Source organism: Dermacentor silvarum, chromosome 2, assembly GCF_013339745.2.
Source record: "Dermacentor silvarum isolate Dsil-2018 chromosome 2, BIME_Dsil_1.4, whole genome shotgun sequence".
Classification (NCBI taxonomy): Eukaryota; Metazoa; Arthropoda; class Arachnida; order Ixodida; family Ixodidae; genus Dermacentor; species Dermacentor silvarum.
The window spans coordinates 142,312,283-142,337,641 of NC_051155.1; the positions used below are offsets into that span (position 1 = coordinate 142,312,283).

Consider the following 25,359-nt stretch of genomic DNA (forward strand, 5'->3'; position numbering starts at 1 on the left):
TCAAAACATCCCAGTTGATGCCCTCTTTTTAGATTTCGAAAAGGCATTTGACAAAGTTCCGCACCTACGGCTTCTCCTAAAACTTTCTCGCTTGCACCTTAATCCTCTGGTTTTAGACTGGATACGAAATTTCTTGACTAACAGACAGCAGTTTGAGTATGCTAACAACCATTCCTCCTCTAAAAGCCCTGTTCTTTCCGGTGTGCCCCAAGGCACAGTTCTCGGGCCCCTCCTCTTCCTTATATATATATATATATATATATATATATATATATATATATATATATATATATATATATATTAATGATTTGCCGGCTAATCTTTCTTCTCACATTCGCCTTTTTGCTGACGATTGTGTCATTTATCGCCCAATCCTCACTAGTACCGACAACCATGCATTGCAAGATGATCTTGACAAAGTTACCACTTGGGGCAACATGTGGCTAATGTCACTGAACACTGCAAAGGCTTTACTAGTACCTTTTCATCGACGGAAACTTCACCATACCCCCAAGTACGTTCTCTGCAACTCGGAAATATCATCTGTGGAGTCATGCAAGTACCTTGGTCTTACACTTTCAAATAACCTTTCTTGGTCCTCCCATATTGCGAACATCACTAACGATGCCAATCGCACACTTGGTCACTTCCGCCGCAACTTGCGCTTTGTCCCCCCATCCTTAAAAATACTAACTTATATAACTTTTATCAGACCTAAGCTAGAATACGCATGCTCTGTCTGGGACCCACACCAAACCTCCCTTTCTAACACTCTAGAAGCAGTTCAAAATCGTGCAGCCCGTTTTATTTATTCTGATTATTCATACCACACTAGTGTCTCTCAACTAAAATTAAAATCAGGAATTTCCAATCTAGATATAAGGCGTCATGTTTTTTAGACTGTGTCTTTATCACAAATTTTATCATTCTCCTCCTAGTACTTCAGCCATCATTCCAGTGCACCGTCAATCTTACCGATTACATCACGAAAAATCTGTGTACCCTACGCCAGCCCGGACCACTGCGCACCTACATTCGTTCTTTGTGAAGACTGCCCGGGACTGGAATGACCTTTCCGCTGACGTCGTGCACCACTCCAATCCACATCATTTCAAGGCTGCCATTGAGTCCACATTTTACTGAAGCGATCACCCATCCCTCATGTAATACCCCACACCGGGGCCTTTGAGGTAATAATAATAAATAAAATAAATAAATATGTACGAAGGAGCGGTATCTCACACCTATGTTTTGGAACTGCCCAGCGGTGGTTATATCGTGGTTTTTCACCAAAGTTCCGCAGTATATAAAAGACAAAGCGCGTGAAGCACGGGCATGAGGTGACGGCGGCATAGACGGCGTCGTGGTCTCGAACCGGAAGTTGTAGCAGAATACGCCGTACCCCACAATCCCTTGCGACAACCGAGATTTTGCTATCCACCTATTGCTTACAAAACGAAAAAAAAAAAACATGATGAAAAAATTTGCGTAGCTTTCACTGAAGGCGCAATGCTAAAGAGACCTCGCTGCTTGCTTGCTTTTTTTACTTTGTAGCTTTTGCTCGTTTTACTTGCACAGGAGGTCCCGCGCCAACGGTGATTAAAACTTTGGGACCTCCTTCTGTATATGCACAACTATGTATCATTTCTAAGGTATGTAATAAACTTGAATTGAATTGAATTGAAAATTGAAAGCGGAGCTGATGGGCACCTAGCTAGTCCTGGCTTTTTGGGCTAGGCTAAGCACTGCCAAGTCATCCCAGCATTTTCCGAAATTTATTGATTATTGATCGAATATCGATTAGCTATTGATCGGCTATCGATTGCTATCGCAAGGTATTGGCCACGTATCTGGGCTAGCTAGGCTAAGCACTACCAAGTCATCCCCAGCATTTCCCGGAATTTATTGATTATTGATCGATTATCGATTAGCAATTGATTAGCTATCAATTGGCTATCGTTTACTGACTAAGCTTAAGTAGTCCCAACCATGCTTAGCTAGACTTAGCCAGGCTCAGCTTCGCTAGTTCACAGGGGTAAAGTGCCATTGCGCTTGGACCCTTTCAGCACTACGATCGGCCCACATTTTCTGTGGACGCATAACGGACTGACGGTCGGCTTAAGCAGAACCGCTGTTAAAAGATGCATCCTGTTATTGACGTTCGCTTCGATCGGTATGGCGATTTAAAAAACTAGTGACAAGGTAATCTGAGTAACATCCTGGATATATATAGCAGCAAGTCTTCATTTTAGACTGAGTAAGGCTAGGGAGAGGAGGAGGAGGAGGAGAGAAAGAGAAGGCAGGGATGTTAACCAGAAATGTGTCTGGTTGGCTACCCTACTCTGGGAGACGGGAAAGAAGGCTAGGGAGAAGTTTTAAAGTTTCTTTGGGATTTTCACGGTGGTATAAAGACATTGTCGTCGGCGACACTAAAGAGCTGCATTATGGTTCTGTTCCATGGGTCGTCGTGTCTTTACTAGTGGAAAAAGTGACCACGCCGTCACGTATATGTTAACCACAGCGCCATGTTCCCTCAAGAAGTCCGTGCCTAGTGTGAGCAATCATTTATGAAATCAAGATAAACATGATGTCAAAGAGACGGAAATGACACAAAGTTTGCAAACTAGGGGTTCAAACGCTCAAGAACAACATTGCCGTATTTTTTATATTTCTTAAGAAGGGCAACAACTTAGCGATGGCCCTGATTTGAAATGTCTTCCTCAATACAATATATCAAAGAAATCAGCAAATAGCACATGTGCGCGTGTGATACTTAAGGACGAGTGTACATTCGAATTTTTTTTTTTCATTTTTCTTTTGTGGGTTAATTAAACAGCTGCAGGCACACTCCGTGAACCACATTACGCCCTCTTTTCCCAGTCTTGTCGCATTTAAAATGTCAGGAATCTAAACGCGCGCGTGCGCATAATTCTTTTACACTAACTCAATCTTATCCTTGTCGATACCAGGTGCTCTTTATTTTTCTCAGTAGTATTTTTTTTCTTTTTTTTTCTATTTTTTGCTTGGTATTTTTCCCTAGTCGTGTCCTCCAACTGCGTTATGCACGAACCGCACGCATACACGCCCGTGCGAGGCGCTGCTGGTACCGGGCAAAGTATAAGGAGCCGGCCGTGCAAATAACAAGCAGCCCCGGCGTAGGCGCGGTGAGTTCACATGCAGGGCCGCCGCCGAGGCGGACGAGGCAAGCGAGCCGTGACGCGGGCTCCATCGAGCCGTGCCACTAAAGCAAGCCAAGACGGGCCAGCCAGCTACTCGCGGCGGCACTGCGGGAGCCACTCCCCGCGTCCAGCTCCGTGCTGTTCCCGCTGCGTGTGTGCACACATACATCGATACCTGCAAGTTTGATAGAGGCCGCGACGCAGACCAGGATCGGCCGGACATCAAAGGCTCCCGCCACCGTTGCTGAGGCCGCGACCCGCTTATGAACGGCCTTGCAAGTTTCATGCCGCAGATGAGTGCACCGTTGCGTGCGTTCGGCTGTGAGGCGTAACTCGCGGGTTGAAAGAACCTGGAGAGGAGGGAGTCGCGGAAGCTCTCTCCCCCTTGTATGTTGCACACTGCCGACACTGCGCCGACGCTAACGTATAGTTCGCGCTACGCATGTTTGAGCGCTTCGCAATATAGACAGAGTGAGATATATCCCTTCCTTTAGCGGAATGCTAACGGTGGCCGCCTTCTCAGTAATTTAAGTCCTAACCATGTATTACACGACGCTGAAGCATCATAGGCGTGTTCTCCCAGGTCGACATGCAGCGTGAGTGCTATAGTCAACCGAGTATTCATAATATGTCGTCTTCCGTGGCCCATGTCCACTCCACGGCGTGCAGGGCAAAAGTCGTTTTGTTCTGGTCAACCTCGCAGGCTTCCTGCTTCTAAATCTGTCTCCGCATACGTATAGCACTCAATGTTAGCCTATTCGTATTTGTTACATGTTACCTTTCTGCCCCTTTCGCCAACGCCACCGGCCTCCTTTTGTTTCCTATACTTCCACACACGCCGCATTGCCGGGCCTCACGACATCAGGTACCCCAAGCAGTCGTCCTATTTCATAGTACTCCAGTGGGAGCACCTTCCCCTGTCTCCGTCCCTACACTAACCCGTCGACAAGGTACTGGCATATAGGTCAAGTCCAGGCAACTACGTTACGCATCCCGGAACGTCCTCGCCCCATTCGTAACCTTGTCACCGACAACCCTCCGCTAACCTCTTCACTTATCTACTCGTATATGATTTCTCTGAAGCTCCCTTCCTTGCAGTGTGTCGAGTGCGGAGAACACTCACATACTGAACGCATGCTATATGTGGTTCCGGCCGACAGGTCCGTTGGTGTGCTAATTCGGAATAATAGCCGGCTTTCAATCGTCATCAAGAGACCGGAGTCATCGGCCGATGACAAACTGTTCCTGAGTGTTACAAGCGTTGTGAATCGGCCGCTAGCCTTATCGTATTGGCCATATTTACCAATAGTGACCCGCATGTGATGTCATGTGCTGTTGACGCTTGTGTAGATCCCACTGCCCTTCCACAGTGCTCTTCAGTTGTCGAACTTTTTAACATTACGCAATCAGCAGGTCAGGAACGACATGAGAATCCGCCATCATCACGCCTCGCCCGTTCGTTTAGCCGTCTATTTACTACTGTCCTTTATTCGCGAGAACGCTAGCTGCCTCGATCGTGTTTATTAGCCAGCCGTGGGTGTTATAACAGAATAAGGCTTCCCACCACGTGCTTAAATGGTCAGACGTGGGTTTCAATGAGTTTAAGCACCTCAAAAATGAATGACGAAGTAGTACCAACGTAAGCGAACGCATGTACGATTGGCGCATGTTTTATTCAAACGCGGCAAAAAGTTTTTTCGTACCTGCACATCGTACCCAATACATAGAATAGCTCTGCGTTCGTTGCCATAAAATAAAGTTTGCTCGTTTCCTTACACCAAGAGGCAAGCGATTTCAAAATCCCCATCGAACGTAATTCGCTGTGGTTTCTAGGGATAAAGCGGATCGAGAATGTCGTTCGACAGCTTGGAGTCTTTTAGTGCATCGCGTAGACAGCTCCATCGACGCAATGAGCACGTGCAAACACCACAGTGCTTTTTAGAAGTACAGCTTTTACGGGCTTTTGAATCCCCCAGTCGACCAGCTCAGAGCTGCGTGAGAAGCTTTCACGCTTTAGGAGTGGCCCTGAAGGTGTATTGCTGAAGGTCGCAAAGGCTAGTCATCACACGACTTACGAATTATGCGACACACAATTAGAAACAGAGAAACGTCATTTCAGCTGACATAAAGTTTGACCACTGCCGCATAATGGCAGTCCTGTTAAACCAAAAGGCTTGAGTGGACCAAACTGCAAAGCATATTGTAGTCGCTGCCAACAGTTCCGTAGCTTGTACTTAACATGACCTTGTTCACCAGCCACGAAAAAAAAAAAAAAGTTCGTACTGTTAAGCGTAACCTTCATGGAATTTTATGGATAGAATAACAAAACTAGCTGTCGGCAGAAGGCTTACTCTTAATGAACAGAAGTCTCGCTTCAAGGTATGGCTTCCGCTAGGTAGCTGCTGCGGGCGCTTACATAGTCCGCAGCCGGTCGCTCTAGACAAGTGTAATTTGCCAGGAATCGAACCCGCGACTTCGTACTAAGCACCAGAACGCCATAACCAATGATCCACCACTGAAGGTTGTTCCCGTGGTCCACCGAAAACCTTCGCTGTCACAGTAAACTCTCGTATACCTGCACTTAGTATACCTACATAAGGTGCGCGCTGCGATGTCTGTAGTCATTCTGCGGCATTCACGATGTTCCCACGACATCATCATCACAATCATAACTGCTTAATAACCTTGCCACCGGGCGTATTTAGCGAAGCTAAAGCGAGAAGTGAATTTTGCAGCCTGCAGTAGCTCCAGTGTACGCATCGATCTCGGAGTGGGTGGAGTGGTTGCGAGTCATAGCTGGACATGCCCGGCTCACTCATGTTCTGGCGCAAACGCGTGACGCGAGGCCTAATCATCAAAAAAAAATTATGGTTGATTCCTCTTTCATTGGAATGGGTACAACAGGAAAGTGAAACGCGTCTTCACAGAAGCTGTTGCATGTTCGCTTCGTCAACTCACGGTCTGCTGCAGCGAGAGGCGCACGACTTGCGGGCCGGCGACCATGTTGCAGGTTTGCTTAGCGCGCGGCGTTCTGTTGGCGAGTGGCTTCGGCGAAGGTGCGAGCATTCTGATCCGGCTTCGTAGTGGCTACGGCAGCCAGTCGAGCTGCGACGCGCTCAGCTGCAGGAATGCCAGTGGCAGAGTTCGCACCGTGCGCCGCGAACGCGCGAAGGCATTCTGCTTCGCGCTGGCGTGTCTCTCGCCGGAGAAAAGCGAGATTCGGCCGGCGACGCCGTTGCCTTTCTGCGCCTTTTAGCGCAGCAGTTGTCTTAGGTGGTGCCATCGCAAGCGAAGCAGTAGGCGATGCACTGCTGATGCGCGTTGAAGCCGCAATCCGTAGCCGACGAGGCGCCACAGGCTGATCCGACACTAACTGCCTACACGAGGCCACAGAAGTACACGGATTTGTCTGATCTTCGTGCTTGTGGATTTAGACGTTCTTGTGGCTTTGTTAATGCGCTTCATATGCCTTCATTGTCGTACATTTCCCAGCAATGTATACTTTTCGAAGTGCAGAAGACGCTGCGAACACGCACAATCGCTACTAATTACAACGGTTCAGCTCGGCGAGGTGGCCAAATCGAAACGCGCCAAGCGTCTTAATACACTGGGTTGCCCATGATAAATTCATAAGCGGGTTTTATTTCGCGTGTCGAGGAGCTTGTCCGTGGCGTACTGGAAGTATATATGCACGTGTGGCGTTACTACAGTTGGACTTAGAAAAGGCGTTTAATTGTGTGCCACATTGTATTTTGTTTTGCATATTGGACAACATCAATATCGGTTCAGTCATCCGAGAGGGAGTGACTTTGGCGTACCACAACTGCACTACGAGGCTAATTGTTAACAAATTGCTGGAGGCCCCCAAAAACGTACGACGTTCGGTGCGACAGGGTTGCCCCCTCAGCCCTCTATTGTTTGACATCTATATAGAAGCGCTATGTCTTAATTTAATACAGAACAATGCAATCCATGGATTCAATCTACAGGCGACCGAGGTTAAATTGCTCGCCTATGCAGATGATGTCGCGGTTCTTTGCAGGGACAAGGAAAGTATTAACAGAACAGTCGAAGGAGTGAAGCGCTTCAGTGAGGTAACCGGAAGTGGGGTGAACTGGGGTAAGTGCCTGGGATTTTGGCACGGAGAATGGCCTTCGACCCCAGACACATTCGCCAACGTGGCTTGGGTTACGACGCCACCAAGGTACTTGGCGGTGCCGCTGGAATTTTATAAATACACTGATCCGTACTGGCGAGCGCAGGCGCAAGAGACGCGATAAAAAGCGGACAGATGGAAAAGTTCTCGTCTATCAGTCTTCGGAAGAGCTACGGTGTGCATTTTGATCAGCAAGTTGTGGTGCGTATAATGCAAGTGCTGCATTGTTCCCGAGTAAATGTGCAGAAGCTGCACCATGTTTTTGCTGTCTTTGTTTGGGCGTCCAGTTGGGAGAGGTGCAGCCGCACGAACTTGTTTCGGCAGGTAAAGGCTGGTGGTTTAGGACTGGGACATTTGTTTGTGCGACAGATTGTAAACAGGTTTTTATTTTTCCGGGATGTTAGAGACCCATTCCTGCGTACGGTGTGTCAACAAAGACTCGGGGGAGCATTGCCTGATTTGACGACGCAATATGTTTCAGGTGGCGTTCGTGGTTTCTTCAGAGAAAGTGTTGTAAGTCTCAAATTTCTAAACACACGTTTTTCGATGGAGTACTTGAGTAGCGTTAAAAGGAAAAAAAAACTTGTACAAGGATGTATGTGACGTGGTGTTTCCCGTGCCCTTGTACAGGGCCGTATACTCTGGAGGCCCAGGTGGAAATGTATTAAAGAGAGTTAGAAAATGCCGGTGTCGCCGGGAACCAAAATCTTTTTTTTTCATGTTACACAGTGGAACTTTAACTGTTAAGTGTTTTCTAGAGGAAAGGGGTTTCTTTCTATCTTGGGGTTCCCAACTGCGTCATATGCAAGCAGCTTGAGACAGTAGACCATGTTTTTCTTCACTGCTGGAAAGGGGTATATTTTTTGGGATGTGCTACAAAGAACCATTAAAAAATAATTGCCACTCGACTCTTACGGAATCAGGTACCTGCCAACAGATAATGAGGATGGTTTTCCGTGTGACCAGGTTATGCTGATGGGCCTCCACAGTATATGGCGCTCCCAAATGGCTGGCTATTTTTGTGACCCAGACGCAAGACCAGCACGCATGTATTTCCGCGAAAGTGTGCACAGGTTTCTGGAGATATTGAAAGCACAAACAGATGTTTCTGAGTGGCTGTCAAGGCTTGAGCTTTGGTAGTGCTCAGGTAATTTTAAAATGACAACGCCTGGCCGCAGTGGCAATTTGGCCACTTGAGCGATCTGGCGTACTGTCTATTGTTGTGTGTTCATTTGTTGTACTGTGTCGAAGCCCGGCAATAAAGAAAAAAAGATGTCCGTGGCGTACTAGTTTCAACATCGGGCTTCTCTTCCAAAGTTCCTCTGTTCGAATCCTGCCGTCGGACAATATTATTGTTTTTTTATTTTATGATTATTTATTGTATAATTATTGTATGAAACTATGCACGAGGCTATACTTGGTCGTTTATTATATGGTTACATCGCGTTGGACCCTCCGTTGTGCCGTGACTACCGAAGCGCTCCCTGTCGGCGCTCGTTAGTGTCACAACGCAGTGCTTCGCTCCACCGCTCCTAGACGACGACTATCACATCCGTTGCCAGAAATCAGTCGTAAAACCAGGGATAAAAAACACTTTCGTGTTAAAGTTTTTTTTTATTCTGTAACAGCAAGGCAGAAGCGCGTTTCCAACGGAATAACTGCAATACCTCAAACGTTCCAATAACTGATGGAGTTTTACGATTAAGGATACCGCTATGGAGAACTCCGGATTAATTTGAATCGCTTTTGATGCTAAGTGTGCACCGAAGTGTCAATCGTTGCTGATAGGAGTGAATTTGACACGGAATCAGACAGATGTTTGTAAAATGTGCACCTTACGATTGTCCATGCATTGCGACATGTCATAGTCTCGGAAAGACCGGCCGCACAACGCTTGTGGTGCTGCCGGTAACGAGTCCGTCACGAGTTAACGCGACAGCTTGTCATCGCTACAAGAAAATAAAACCGTGTGCAAGCTTTCGAGAGTCAACTCACGCCTCGTTGAGGACGACGTATGCGCTGCTGGAGTCCAGCGCTGAGTAGAAACCGTCGGGTGTGGGTCCGGCTTCGAGTGCTCCCCGGTAGCTGTGCTCCAGCATCTCCTTGGAGCCAGTCGGGGGCAGACCATGGCGCTTGCCATTCGCTTGACCTGCGTATGGAGGCGACGAAAAAGATAATTTTCACAGACCGCCGCACAATACCTCAATCTATTGCTATGACAACTGAAGACCCGCGTGGAGGCGCTAGTGAAAGCTAATCCGAACGCTCAACGCCATCCAACGCTCTTGCGCGTGGTGCCATGCAGGAACAATGGTCTCATTGAAATCCCACTGAAAGTGCTCTGTTGTGACAAAAGATCACCTGCCCTTCCTCTGTCGAGAAAATGGGGGTAAGCGAAGCTTGTCGTGTGTGCACCTAATCTACAACTTTTCCGTCCCTTTCCTACTACTTTTCCTTCCCTTTAGTGCAACTTGTCATTCCCTTTCTTCCTACTTTTCCTTCCCTTTCGTGCAACTTTTCCTTCCATTGCGTTGTACGATTCTCTGCTCGTCGCTGTTGTCGCTTGCGTTTGATGTCTCGAGTTTTCTCGGCGGCGTGGATAGCAGCACTCGCCCGCCATTGCCGCTTGCAATTCTTCGAAACTAAATTGCTTCAAAATTAAATCTGTCCTCACGTAAGACAATTAATTACTCATACCTCCTTAAGCAATGTCACATATCTCGTAAACCCGACTTCCCCCTTACGACGAAAGAAGAGAAGTGAAATTCTACGTTGGAAAGATGAGCGGCAACGGAGCCAGCTGAGGAAGAAGACGACGATGCTTGAGCCAATGCTGATGATGATGATAGCTTTCCGCGTACACCGACCCCGACACAAGTGAGCCAATGAAGCTTCGCTCAAAAGACCCATAATTTTGGGCCTTTTTCACGCTCTTCACATTCCAGTATGCACCTTTTCACTCTGCGTGAAGTATTTGCTACTCGCAAAGAGCTCTTTGCTTTTGGCGAAGCGGGTATACAGCGCCTATCGGATTCGTAATTGAGATTCGTGCTTGAATTCGCGGATCGACAATACGTGGAGTATTTTTACCTGTGCGTTATTTTCTTACCCTGTCAGCAGTCAGCAGCGGCGTTTTTCCAGGGTTACTAAGAAACGCCGTGTTATGCGAAATAAAACGACCTGACGATGCTTTCCGACAACTTCGAGACTCTCAGACAAGTTGCCTAGCAAGTGCTTCAAGTGGCCGCCAGTCATATTGCACTGACGGATAACTGAAATGTTGAGTCAGTGACGCTGCTTGGCCCAGTTCCTTACAGTCATGTGTGACCGACTTTTCTCGCCTTCTCACCGTTACGCTTATATTTTTTGTTTTTGTCTTTCTTAGCAGAGAAAACGACACGTACTAGTAGCACCTTCCGTCTCCGCTGAGCTAACATTACGTCACTATTGGCCTTCTTTCACACGTCATTCTCTCTTTCTCCAAAGAAAGAAAATAAAAATAAAGCAAGTGCGTAAGAACCTCTGCGAACTTCGGTGACGACTCTCGTGTGCCCGTATCCGACAAAAAGAAATCATCAGCCCAGATAAAATCAGGCTGACATCTTACTCCTCATGGCCGCAAGCACTACAAGCCGCGTACGAAAGATGCCAAATAGAGAAATGGAAATCCGGAAGTGCACGCCCGAGGGGTCCCTGCAAATTTCCTGAAATTCGGCCCCGTTCTCTTTTCCTTCGCACAGCATCCCGGCCTCGTGTGGTTCGCTCCTTGCCTTTCCGCGAAGAAGTTGGCAACCCCACGCCACGAATCAACACCCCCCGACAGTACACACCAAATGCTATACCCCCCTCCCTCCCCTTCCTCTCTTTCCCACCGGTCCTGCACCACCCGCTGTTTGTGATTAGGTTCATTAGCGTACAGCAGCTGCCTCGGCGCCGCTCAAAGTCGCCAATGAACCGACGGCGAGGTTTCGCCTCCCGCTTCTGTGTGGCCGTCACCTTGCCCTCCCTGCTGGGAGCTCACAATAAACCGCTGGCCCACGCGTCGGCGGCCGCTCCGAACACCGCATACGTCTCCATTTCCGCAGCCGCCAAGCAAGCAGGACGAGCCAATTGACTGGCGACGGTGCGGCCGAGCGGGAGCGCTCCTCGTCGCCCTCCTCTGATTCGATGGTGCAACGACCGCGCCAGGTTCATCCCTCCAAAGCTGCGGCGTCGATGATAAGACAACATGGCCGTCGGTATACGCCGCCAGCACCTCGGTCATCCGGACCTCGCTAGACGCTTCGCTTTTCCCCAACGCTCTCCAAAACGATGGAAATGAAAGGAAACTGGGAAGAAGAAAACAAGGAACAGTCGAACTCGGTTATAATGAACAGGCTTACGCGCTAACTATAGCTCGATATATCCGATAATTCAATATATTCAAGCTCGCATATAACGAACTCTTGCTATGTGTTCGTTATATCACACCTATTTGTCATCTTGAATGAAGAAAAGAAGCAAGGAAGAAGTCATTTATTCTAAAACAAAACTATACGCAGTCGGAAGAAAATTTTGCCTGTGCCTTAAACTGGTTGTCGGCGTCAATAAGAATGGCGTTCTCTGTGCGGCTTGTTGTGTCGACACAGTACCAGGGCAGCCCCGCTCCATCCACTACAGCGCAATAACTCTCCTGAACGCAGCATTCCGGGCATTCAAGCGGCTTTATGGCACCGACCATGGGCATGCCTGATATATGTAATGTCCAGTTTGTTGTGCAGAGTTATTTTTTTATGAATATCGGTTAAATCTGTCCGTTAGGTAAGACAATCAATGGCTCATACACCCTTAAGCATGCTCATACCCCCGTTAACGCGGCCTCCCATTTCGACGACAGAAGAGAAGTGAAATTCTACGCTGGAATGATGAGCGGCAACGCAGCCATCTGTGGAAGAAGACAACAACGGCGAGCGCGGGAGCAGTGGCACGAGCGCAACCAGAGGGGCGCAGCCCATCTGGTTTCGCAATAACACTATCATCATCAGCCAATGCTGATGATGATAGTGTTCTGTACACAGGTGATTTCACCTAACCATATACGATTTCGCCTAGCCATATAAAGCTTCGCTTTAAGATGATTCATACGTTATCACGGCAGGGGTAATACAAAGCATCTCAGCCGCGTTGCAATTTCGGCACAACCAGACTCACATGCGACGCACAAAGGAAAAAATTGGAGGAGGCTTAAGCTTCGCCTTTAAGCGTGGAACGCGATAGCGTTATCGGGCTTTGTTTGCATAGCATCTTTATTTCAGTGGGCTTCCCTGCAACACAGAACGTGGGAAAGCTAGTTTACAAGGACCAAGCTTACACCGATCCCCTTAAAGTTGGCTTCACTTTTAAACAGAAATGCATTGCTGGGAAGACGTTTTTCCAGGAGAAATATAAGTCGTCTTGTATTAAATGTGAAGTACCTAGCACCTTTCTTTATTACTTTATTAATTGTTTGTTATTGCCCCGACGCGCGCGCTTGTCCAAAACGCATTAGGCAGGCGAAGTCGCAATTTGACCTGCCGTAGAGTTATTGTATAGGCTCCCCAAAAGGGAGCCTATACAGTAACTCTAACCTGCCGAGGATGCGAGCGCCATCTGGATAGCGGATCTGGAAAGTGAAGTACCCGAGCGCACCGTGTTAGTACGGTAGAAATGCTGGAAAAGGGGTTTGTGGTTGAGTTTCCTCGTAACAGAATTATGTTTTCTCGTACATTCAAAAACAATCCGACGCCACCATGTCTGTAGGTTGTGGTTAAGTCGTACTTTACCATTTTTCTGACGGATTTCACTGCGAGAAATTCAATTTTTGTTCACCTGAACCTTGCACCACGTGGAGGGCCTGCGCGGTCGGGGTGGTTGGGGATGATTTTCTCCGCTACGGACGCCGGCATAAACGCCGGCGCCCACGCCGACGCCGGATTTTCTGAGACACAGGGACCTTAACGTTATCGCGTTAAAAATGTGCCACCATACTGGCAGCGATGTGTGACCACTGATAGGATCACGGCCACAAGACAGCCGTTGCATTGCGCGCTGCGGTGCACGGTACAGACTTAAATGAGAGCAGAGGCCAAAGAAGTGATTCATATTAAATTAAATTTGTTTCTGTTAATTTTTGTAACTCTCCCGTGCGCCAGCATTCAGACATTACTGTTGTTCCAGGCGCACGTCAAATAAACAATTTATTATTAATAATAATATTATTATTAATGGATGTGTATCAATAAATTATTATTATTATTATTATTATTATTATTATTATTATTGTTGTTGTTGTTGTTGTTGTTGTTGTTGTTGTTGTTGTTGTTGTTGTTGTTGTTGTTGTTGTTGTTGTTGTTGTTGTTGTTGTTGTTGGTGGTGGTGGTGGTGGTGGTGGTGGTGGTGGGTGGTGGTGGTGGTGGTGGTGTTTAACAAAACAACAGGGACGTAAGGAACCACAATAAAACATAAATTATAATACCAGGCCTACCAGACTATGGCTCTTGAAATGTACAGAAATCAGGGTGGCGGTATTGGCGAGCAACAGTCTATGGATGAGAGATTGGTGCTAGTGTAAGCGCTACACTCTAGAAAGAATGGAGTGTAAGCAGCTTCATATGCGTGAGCAACCAGATCTATATTCAGGTATCCTTTCGTAATGGGCACTTTGTAGTCGCTGATGTAGTGGCGTTCACTCTTAATCTGCTTCCACTTGCGCTCCACTTAAAAAGGCCGCGCTCCGTACGTGTCAGGAACGAGCGAACGAGCGAATGTGCTGATGCGTAATTTTTGATGAAATGCCTGTTTCTCGTTTTGCATTTACGAAATTCCATTGGAATATGCGTTAAGTGGAACAGTATGTTACCGGAACTAGCGAACTATAATGTGAATGGCAATCGTTTAAGTGAAACCCTTCTTTTTCGCTTTGCCTCTTCCATATTTAGGTGTAACAAATATGCCTCATCATATTTTTATTTAATTACATCGATTGTCAGCCGTGTACTCGATGATATGTTTGTTCCGCTTCACGTACCAACCTCCATTGGAGTGAAGCTTGTTAAAAGAAGGAAAGGAGCGTATGAGGGTGTCGATTAACTCGAAACGATCGATCGATAATGAACCGACCGTCACACGACGTCAGGGTGCAGCAGCTAGTAAAGGAGACGATCGTATGTACTCACTAAGAAAGTATTGCCTGACAGCGACGTAAGGGAACGCTTTGGCAGGTCACATCTCCGCTGTTTCGGAAGTATTCGTCAGTTCATTTTGAACTAATTAAAGATTTGATCAATTGTTGGCGCGATGAAGTCATTTGATCAGCAAACATTATTGCGCTGGCATGAGCCATTATAAAGGACCAGTGCTCGCGGAGGAGTGCTTGATCTAACGGTTACGCCTTGAGTCGAAGTAGCGAGAGTTCAATTTTCGATTCGTTATAAGTACGATAAGCTGTTCAAGGAATGAACGATACAGCGATAAAGACGCACATAATGATGTGTGCTTCTGAGTGAATACGTCCTAGACCATTCTTTCCCAGCGACAGGTAAAACTGATGTTTTCTGCCCCGTGACAATATATTCGAGCAGTAAAGTCCAGACGTATGCTGGACTTTTCTTACAAAGTTAAGCTCAATGAGTATATTGCATTTCTGCAGTAGCAAATTGATTGCTTTGCTAGAGAGCAGTGGCTTCTTCATTAAAAAAAACGAAAAAAAAACGTGACGTGGGTAGCGCTGCTGCCATGAAATTCCCATGCAAGTTCATTATTAACTGCAGTGCGACGGAAGACAGCGAAAGAAGGCGAAGTGAACGCACAGAACGCTGTCATCTTCGTTGTCTTGCTGTCTAGCATGCAGTTAATAATGAATAGGCACCAACTAGCACGACTTTCACTACTCCTCCCATATTAACAATATTTCTCGTTAAAGGGCCCGACGATGCCTGGTACAGGCTGGTTAATTTAAAAAAATTTTTATATTTTATCCTAACACAACATCATTAAGCCAAGACTTGAGTACACTTCATGCGCCAAAACATGCGGAATTGTTTAAAAATCTCGCAAAATTCACGGCGTGCGACAAACTTTGTTGGCGCATTATTTGTGGCGCGCAATTTGAAAATAAAAACAAGAACTGCATGTACTTCCTTCTATAAGAGGTCATTAATTTGTATCTTATCAAACGCAGCGACAGTTGCGAACGAGTAGTTCACCAGCCCAATTTAATGGCACAATGCAAAAAATCGCGACATCACAAAATTTTGTACACGTATACTACTACGGTATCGCAACTATATTTCCATTAGCTTGACGGACAAAGGTGAATAAGTAAACGAGCAAATAACAAACAAATTTCGTGAATTTATTACCCGATGCACCAAACCAATTGCCCGCGGCAGTGACGCGTCGAGGGGTCTTAGTTGGCACGTTTAGACTATGACGCAGATTTATTGAAACATTCCGTGTATTTCGGACTGTCACCTCCACAGGCTTGAAACTTCGTTGAAGCTCCAAATACCATCGCACCTGTCCTGCAGTGATGCAACTTTATTGTGCCGCTTCTGGTTAGGGGTGGCTTTTAATTTTACGAAGGCGTACGTAGTCATGCATTTAGGATTGGAATGCTACAGACCCGTGTGTCACTCACCCCATTCTGAAGAGACAATCAAACAAGTGTTGTGTTTTTTGTCATCACTAAAACGTCGAATGCAACATTATTCGTACTTTGGTAAACGGGGGTTTATGGGGGTTAAACAGGGGTCGCAGGTTGACAAAGCAGCATGGACATTACATTAGTTTACGAATTCTACTGTCCTCACTAGCCGATCGTAGGGCGTAATGCATGGATAGCCTCAAGCATTCGCAATGCTAGTGCTTCCCAGACTCGTCACCTGACTCCTTTTGGAACTAGCACTGCCACCATGGGACTGATTACCCGTCATTGAAGTGATTCCCATTCCAAATAGCGAGTACACCGACAGCGACTGTCGAAGACGCCAGGCTAGAGCGGCACACCTCTCCACCACAGCCAACTACGTATACTGTGTTGACGCAGCCCGTACAACAAAGCAAAATACGCCGGCAGTCGTCAGACCTGTTTCATCATCGACGAGGCATTATTCCGCGGTGCCGTCAGCCAGGGAAGCCGAAACTGAGGTATAACAAATACCATTCGCCTACATGAACACCTCACCGACACCATTACCGTCAGATCCGGCAGTCAGGGTGTGCCTCGTGTCTTCGCGCTTAATGTGCTTCCTGACCATACACGCACCAGCATCAATCCTTACACGCAGTCACACCCGCAACTCCGACTACTATTGAATTGGGTCCCTGGCCATCAGAGTGCACAGGGAAACGAAAAGGCTCATGCCCTCACTCGCGGAACTTCTAACACTGAAAAAACCAGTGAGATGGCCCGCCACCTATTCTACAAAGAAAAGACAAAAACATGTGGTTGATCCCTCTTATATAGGAATCGGTATAGAACACGAAAGTGAAACGTGTCTTCACAGAAGTAGTGTAATGTTTATTGCACATTGATATATAATGTCTATTGGTGTTTTGTGGCTAAAGCGCCCTTAGGCGTTGATGCACCCCACGCTGACGCCTGGTGGCACGTCTCCTCCATCACTACTACCAACGTCGATGACCATGAGCAACCGTCGTGCATATGGAAGCTGCACTACGCTGCACACGCTAGCACAACGCGAAAGACGAAGCACGTAACTGACACACTAATACAACGCGCAAGACAAAGCACGTAACTGAATCGTCACCGAGTCAAATCAGCGCGTACAGCGCGTCGTAATTGCAGCCTCCGCGATCAACTTCAGAAACATTTTCAGAGCTAATTGCGGAGGCCGCGCTCCGCTGTGCTGAGTACGGTGAACGCCACCTAGGTGGCGTTGGTAGTGCTTCTTGATGCCAGCGTCCCTTCGAATGCTGGCATCGAGGCGTCGTAGTGCTGAGACCACCGAAGCGTTCACTGTCGGTGCGCGTTAGTGTCATAATGCAGTACTTCTCTTTTCTGCTCGTAGGCGGCGGCACCGCCCCGAGCAAGAGCGCGGGTACACGGAGGAGTGTTAGATATATAAGGCGCGTCTGTGTAGCTCTCTGCAAATGCGTTGTGGCGCAATGGGTTAAACGCTCGGCGATCTATCGTCGCGGACCGAGAGGTCGTGGGTTCGATTTCCAAATTTTGCATGTTTGTGGAACTTTTTCTTCTGGTTTCTTTCTTTGTATTATGTTCTATGACAGTATTTCCGTGACGGAAATACGTCAGTGAAGTCTTGGTGGACCCCGGCATAAAACACTTTCGTGTTAAAAAAATCACCAGCCCTTTTCCTGTCGAGAAAATAGGGGTAAGCGAAGCTTGTCGTGTGCGTATCTCAAAAATATCTTTTCTTACCTCCAAACTTGCTGTCTTTAAGTAAATTATGCTTTTACAGCGAAGCTGTTAAGGGCTCAGTCTTCGACAGTCGTGTCCGCGTGTAGAAAAAAACTCTCATTGGCCATATGCTATATGTGCGAGTGAAAGCGCGCGAGCGAGCGAACGCACGGCGGAGAGCAAACGCGACTTCTTCCGTCGCGCGAAAGGCCGTGGTGGGACGGGAGGGGAGGCGACTTTTAGCTGCATCACCAAATGCGTATCTTGCGACCGGGCGCAAGGGGAACTGGCGATTCAATCACCCACGCGAAAGGAGGAAAGCGGGAAGGCAGCACGAGTGGGAGAGAGTGCGGCTATTGTTCTGGGAGCAATCAACCGCGTACTTGTACTTTGCGCGGCGACGCGACGGCGCGCACCGTATCTTGAAAGCGCTCTGCAACACGGCTCCTACCTTTGTATGCGCTGTGCTTTCGCCGCTCAGTTTCCGTTGAAGCGATAAACCCCATAAACCTTCGCTCGCTGTTGCTGGCGCGCTTGCTCACGCCAGCGTTTTGACAGCGGTTGTATGCGGTAATCGAGTGTGATCTATTCACGTTTGCGTGTGCGCGCTGACACTATTGTTGTTAATTCAGTTAGTAAGCGAATGTGTCCAAGTTTATAGAGCCGATAAAACTACAATCCTTACTCCGTGTAGCTCACTACTAATTTCCTATCGCAATTGATGCTTCGCAACGCGCAGAACTGTTGTCGACGGCGGCGGCATTTTGCCCGCGTTCGCACCGAACGGCGGACGTTGGTTACGTGTTTATGAAGAACGTGCCAACCTTTGCCGTACACCCTATGGCGGTGTACCGGAGCGACCATAAGGCCATGGTCCCTGTGGTCACTAAATAAATGAAAACCACCGGATCATGTATATTTCTCATTCTTTATTAGTTCAAATAACCAATTACACCATCACATCTTAATAGTCATAAATGGATATACATAATTCCCAGCACAGTACAGCTTCACTGGTATTCCATCTCCACCCCAGTGGAAGGGCTGACAGTTTTTCTTTTTAAAACTTTAGTCCCTCTAAAATGAGCCTATCTCTCTCTGTCTCTCTCTACGTCTTTCTCTCTCTTTCCTTGTCTCTTTCTCTCTCTCACTCTCTCTCTCTTTCTTTCTCTCTCTATACCCTTCTCTTTCTAACTTTCTTTCTCTCTCTCTCGCTCTCTCTGTTTATCTCTTTCTTTTTTGTCCCAGGTATGTGCCATTGAGCTTCGACCCTTTCTGCAGTATCGCCAGGATCGGCCAACTTTTCAGCGTGACACCACCGCCGCCGACACTTGTGATCATATTGTCACGTAGTAGTGACGCTGAAGAAAACAGTCTTAAAACTGTGTACGACGAAACTGGTTGTTTATTGGGCGAACCTGTGCCCACAAAATCAAGGTACACTCAAAGCACAACGATAGCGGCGAACACAGTCGGCGATCGTCGAAAATCTGATCAGCGGCGAAACGCGTCGGCTTTTATACCTGAGTCATCGAAGGTTCTAGATTAATCCCTGATGCCCGCGTGTCTTCCAGAAAGTTCTAGACAATTCGCGTCAGTCATGCAATCAGATAACAGAAGCGTCGGTGAAAACAGGCAATGGAAAGAAGCATCGATAACGTTCTAGAAACTTCCGATACAGGCGCGTCCTGCGCCGAGCGATAACGTTTAACATTTGTTAGCCGGTGGAAGGCGGCCACCGGTGAAAGATAAACATGTATACGTGTCAATACCCTCCCCTTAAAAAGCATCGTCCCGATGCTACAAACAAATGTGAAAGCGTAAACAAAACCACGCGTAATAAAGAAGAAAAAAAAAAAATAAAGTAACAAAGTACCTAAGTTCGTCAGCGGGCGTAGAAAGGCTTAAGACGCACCACATGGATGACTTCGGGTCGTGCGCGGCGCCGCTGTGATTGCGAAATGCCGTCTGGCACGACCTCATAGTCCAGTGCGCCAATACGTCGGATGATCTTATATGGTCCGAAATAGCGACGTAAGAGTTTCTCGCTAAGTCCTCGTCGGCGTATCGGAGTCCAGACCCAAACACGGTCTCCGGGCTGGTACTCGACGTAGCGTCGTCGAAGATTGTAGTGTCGGCTGTCGGTTCTCTGCTGGTTCTTGATGCGCAGGCGGGCGAGCTGTCGACCTTCTTCGGCACGCTGCAAATAGGTGGCAACGTCGAGATTTTCTTCGTCAGCGACGTCCGGTAGCATAGCGTCAAGCGTCGTTGCCGGGTTCCTTCCGTAGACCAGGTTGAACGGCGCCATGTGCGTCGTTTCTTGCACGGCCGTGTTGTATGCGAAGGTCACGTACGGAAGGATGGCATCCCACGTCTTGTGTTCGACGTCGACGTACATAGCCAGCATGTCGGCGATGGTCTTATTTAGGCGCTCGGTGAGGCCATTCGTCTGCGGGTGGTAGGCGGTGGTGCGGCGATGGCTTGTCTGGCTGTGTCGCAGGATGGCTTGAGTTAGTTCAGCCGTGAAGGCCGTACCTCTGTCGGTGATGAGGACTTCCGGGGCACCGTGACGCAGGAGGATGTTCTCAACGAAGAATCGGGCTACCTCGTCGGCACTGCCTTTGGGCAAGGCTTTTGTTTCGGCGTAGCGGGTGAGGTAGTCCGTAGCTACGATGATCCATTTATTCCCGGACGTCGACGTCGGAAAAGGCCCCAGTAAGTCCATCCCGATCTGCTGGAACGGTCGGCGAGGTGGCTCGATCGGCTGTAGAAGCCCGGCTGGCCTTGTCGGCGGTGTTTTGCGTCGCTGACAGTCTCGGCATGTCCTTACGTAATGGGCGACGTCAGCAGAGAGGCGAGGCCAGTAGTATTTCTCTTGTATCCTCGCGAGAGTGCGGGAAAAACCGAGATGTCCAGCCGTTGGGTCGTCATGGAGAGCTTGCAGAACCTCTGGACGCAATGCTGAGGGTACCACGAGGAGGTAGTTGGCTCGGAGAGGCGAGAAGTTCTTCTTTAGGAGAATGTCGTTTTGCAAGAAGAACGACGCCAATCCTCGCCTGAACGCCTTCGGCACAATGACGGTCTTGCCTTCCAGGTAGTCTACAAGGCTCCTTAGTTCCGGGTCGGCTCGCTGTTGTTCGGCGAATTCGTCGGCACTGATGGGTCCCAAGAAAGTGTCGTCATCCTGGTCGTCTTGTGGCGGCGGTTCGACGGGGGCGCGAGACAAACAATCGGCGTCAGCGTGCTTTCGCCCGGATTTGTAAACGACGGTGATGTCGAATGCTTGAAGTCTCAGGCTCCATCGTGCGAGGCGACCTGAAGGATCCTTCAAGTTAGCTAGCCAACACAAGGCGTGGTGGTCGCTTACAACTTTAAAGGGCCTGCCATAGAGGTAGGGGCGAAACTTAGACGTTAGCCCAGATGATGGCGAGGCACTCCTTTTCTGTTGTGGAATAATTTGCTTCCGCCTTCGATAGCGACCGGCTAGCGTAACTTACAACCTCTTTCTAGTCCGTCAGTCCTCTGCACAAGCACAGGCGCCGAGTCCTACGCTGCTTGCGTCCGGTGTGGACTTCGGTATCGGCATTTTCGTCGAAGTGCGCAAGTATTGGCGGCGATTGCAGGCGTCGCTTCAGTTCTTCAAATGCTTCGACTTGCGGCGTCTCCCACTTGAACTCGACGTCGGCCTTCGTGAGATACGTCAGTGGCTCAGCGATCCGTGAAAAATCCTTGACGAAGCGCCTGTAATAGGCGCACAGTCCAAGAAATCTACGCACTGCCTTCTTGTCAGCGGGCGGCAGGAAAGTTGGAGATGGCCGCAGTTTTCTGAGGGTCGGGGCGCACTCCAGACTTGTTGATGACGTGGCCCAAAAACAAGAGCTCCTCATATGCGAAGCGGCACTTTTCTGGCTTCAACGTGAGTCCGGAGGTCTTGATTGCTTGAAGAACTGTTTCAAGGCGCCGGAGGTGTTCCTCGAAGCTTGAGGCAAACACAACGACGTCGTCCAAATAGACGAGGCAAGTCTGCCACTTCAAGCCTGCCAGTACTGTATCCATGACACGTTGGAAAGTGGCAGGCGCCGAGCAAAGACCAAACGGCATGACCTTGAACTCGAACAGTCCGTCTGGTGTTATAAACGCAGTCTTCTCCCGGTCCCTCTCGTCGACTTCGATTTGCCAGTAGCCGGTTTTGAGGTCCATCGACGAAAAATACTTTGCGTTGTAGAGTCGATCCAAGGCGTCGTCAATCCGTGGGAGGGGGTATACGTCCTTCTTCGTGATTTTGTTGAGGCGACGATAATCGACGCAGAAACGTAGGGTTCCATCCTTCTTCTTCACTAACACCACGGGGGACGCCCACGGACTCTTGGACGGCTGGATATGTCGTCGCGTAGCATTTCGTCGACTTGTTGCCTTATGGCCTCGCGTTCGCGCGCCGAAACTCGGTACGGGCTCTGACGGAGTGGCCGGACATTTTCGTCGGTTATGATGCGGTGCTTGGCGACAGGGGTTTGTCGAACTTTTGACGACGACGAGAAGCAGTCCTCGTATTGCAGGAGCAGAGCCTTTAGTTGTTCTTTCTTGTGCCTGGGAAGGTTCTGATTGACGTCGAAAGTTGGTTCAGGTACTATTGTCGTCGTTGCAGGTGCACTGGAATCCGTGAAGGCAAACGCACTGCTGGCTTGTACTATTTCGTCGATGTAGGCGACCGTGGTGCCTTTGTTAATGTGCTTGTATTCGGGGCTGAAGTTCGTGAGCATCACCCTTGCTTTCCCTGCACGTAGCTCAGCTATGCCTCTAGCGACGCAAATTTCACGGTCGAGCAGTAAGTGATGATCGCCCTCGATGACGCCCTCCATGTCTGCAGGCACTACGGTACCGACGGAAATCATCACGCTGGAGCGAGGCGGAACGGTGACTTGTTCTTCAAGCACATTCAAGGCATGGTAACTTATGCTTGTATCCGGTGGTATCGCGTTGTGCGTTGAAAGCGTTATCGACCTGGACCTTAAGTCGATGACTGCACCGTGTTGATTTAGAAAGTCCATGCCTAGGATGACATCCCTGGAGCAGTGCTGCAGGATTACGAAGCTCGCCGGGTAAGTGCGGTTGTTTACCGTGACTCGCGCTGTGCAGATTCCAGTCGGCGTTATTAGGTGGCCTCCCGCTGTCCGGACATCGGGTCCTTGCCAGGCTGTTTTCACCTTCTTCAACTTGGCGGCGAACGGGCCACTGAAGACGGAATAGTCGGCTCCAGTGTCGACGAGAGCGGTGACGTTATGGCCATCGATGAGCACGTCTAGATCGGTAGACCGGCGTCTGGCGTTGCGGTTAATTCGTGGCGTCGGATCACGGCTGCGTCGGCTTGCTCTGCTGCTGCTACGTCGCGTCGGAAGGTCTTTATTCGGCGGCGAAGTGTTGTCAAGGCTGTTGCTAGGCGGCGTGCTGATATCTCGTCGTGATGAATCGTGAATCGTCGTCGTCGGCGGCGTCGGAGGATCTTCGGCATTGCGTCGTACAGCAACCGCACCTCCATCGGTTGCTGCCTTTAGTTTCCCGGGTAAGGGCTGGGAGATCGGCCCCGGGTGGGACCGTTGTACTGACGGCGATGCGGCGAGATGTAGCGGCCCTGGTGACGGCGAGCGTGAGGATCGTCGTGGTTGCCACTGGGCTCCGGCGAGGTAGTCGGCGATGTCACGTGGTCGTCTCGCCAAGCTCGATCGGACGCGGCGCGTTGACGGCGAACCCTCGTAGGCCCATCTCGCGGTATGGGCATCGACGGTAGACATGGCCGGCTTCCCCGCAGTGATAGCAGAGCGGGCGGTGGTCGGGGGCGCGCCAAATGTCCGTCTTCCTCTGGTAGCTGCGCTGGGCGACGGGCGGGCGTGCTGGCGGCGGCGGCGGTGGACGACGGAACTGCGGCGTTACGGGGCCCTGGCGCGAGCGCGGAGGGGGGCCTTGACGACGGGCGACGGCGGCGTAGGTCAGCGCTTCCGGCTGGGGTTGCGGCGATTGTGGCTGCACATCGGGAACTCCAAGTGAGCGCTGAACTTCGTCTTTGACGACGTCGGCGATAGATGCCACGTGAGGCTGCGACCTGGGAAGGAGCTTATGCAGCTCATCGCGAACGACCGCTCTGATGGTCTCGCGCAGGTCGTCGGCGCCTAGCGCTTGAGCGTCGGCGTAGTTGGTCAGGGCACGGCGGTTGTATTGCCTGACGCGCATTTCAAGCGTCTTCTCGATCGTTGTAGCCTCGGAAAGAAATTCGGCGACAGTCTTGGGCGGGTTGCGCATCAATCCGGCGAATAGTTGGTCTTTGACACCCCGCATCAAGAACCGAACTTTCTTTTCTTCAGACATGTCGGGGTCGGCGTGGCGGAAGAGGCGAGTCATCTCCTCCGTGAAGCGCGATGTTCTCGTTCGGCAATTGCACTCTGGTTTCCAAGAGAAGCCTCTGCCCTCTCCTTTCGTACGACACTCGTGAAGGTCCTCACGAAGTTTTCACGAAAGAGGTCCCACGTAGCCAGGGTGGTCTCTCTGTTCTCAAACCAGGTTCGAGCAGCGTCATCCAACGAAAAATAGACATGGCGTAGCTTGTCGTCGTCGCTCCATTTGTTGAACGTCGCGGTCCGCTCGTATGTCTCCAGCCAGGTTTCAGGGTCTTCAGCCGATGATCCACGGAAGGTCGGGGGCTCCCGAGGTTGTTGCAGCAGGATGGGGGACGCTGGGGCTGCCATTGAGGTCGTTGACTTGGCCTTGATCGCTGTGGTCTTCTCGGGAAGAAGTCCGTACTCCGGCAGAAGTCCTTGCTGCCTACGGCTAGCTCGCTGGTCCTTGGTGACGTTGGCGTTGTCCTCCGGTTTCGGGCTTGGATCGCGGCTTTGCGGGGGCGTTCGCTGCATGAACGCACTAGCACCTCCACCAGATGTCACGTAGTAGTGACGCTGAAGAAAACAGTCGTAAAAGTGTGTACGACGAAACTGGTAGTTTATTGGGCGAACCTGTGCCCACAAAATCAAGGTACACTCAAAGCACAACGATAGCGGCGAACACAGTCGGCGATCGTCGAAAATCTGATCAGCAGCGAAACGCGTCGGCTTTTATACCTCAGTCATCGAAGGTTCTAGATTAATTCCTCATGCCCGCGTGTCTTCCAGAAAGTTCTAGACAATTCGCGTCAGTCATGCAATCAGATAACAGAAGCGTCGGTGAAAACAGGCAATGGAAAGAATCATCGATAACGTTCTAGAAACTTCCGATACAGGCGCGTCCTGCGCCGAGCGATAACGTTTAACATTTGTTAGCCGGTGGAAAGTGGCCACCGGTGAAAGACAAACATGCATGTATACGTGTCAATCCTGAGCGATAGTTATATTGCTGTATTAGTGTATTGGGAGTAAATCCTGAGCGATAGTTATATTGCTGTATGAAAGCGTGAGGTGCGCAGTACTGTAAAGGATTTTTTTTTCCCTCTCTTTTGGTCATGGAAAACGGGTGCGCGTTACAATCGAGGGCGCATTAGAATCGAGTAAACACGGTAAGCATTTCTTTTTCGAATTTTCGTGCCGAACCTGCATATAACGAAATCCTCTTTACATTGAAGTTTTTCGGGAACTTGTCAATTT

The 25,359-nt window shown here is 49.2% G+C and overlaps 1 protein-coding gene across 2 annotated transcripts in view; it reads right to left on the bottom strand.

Annotated features, from left to right (window-relative positions):
• The window catches only part of LOC119441875 (receptor-type tyrosine-protein phosphatase N2-like), a 658,601-nt gene that overhangs the window by 351,815 nt on the left and 281,427 nt on the right, over positions 1-25,359 (bottom strand). The window contains exon 10 of one of the 2 annotated variants that reach the window (XM_037706513.2): positions 9,331-9,484. The exons of the other annotated variant lie outside the window; for it this stretch is intronic. Within the exon in view, the coding sequence (XP_037562441.2) occupies positions 9,331-9,484 (154 nt within the window). The remainder of the gene's footprint in view (positions 1-9,330; positions 9,485-25,359) is intronic. 2 annotated transcript variants of the gene reach the window in all.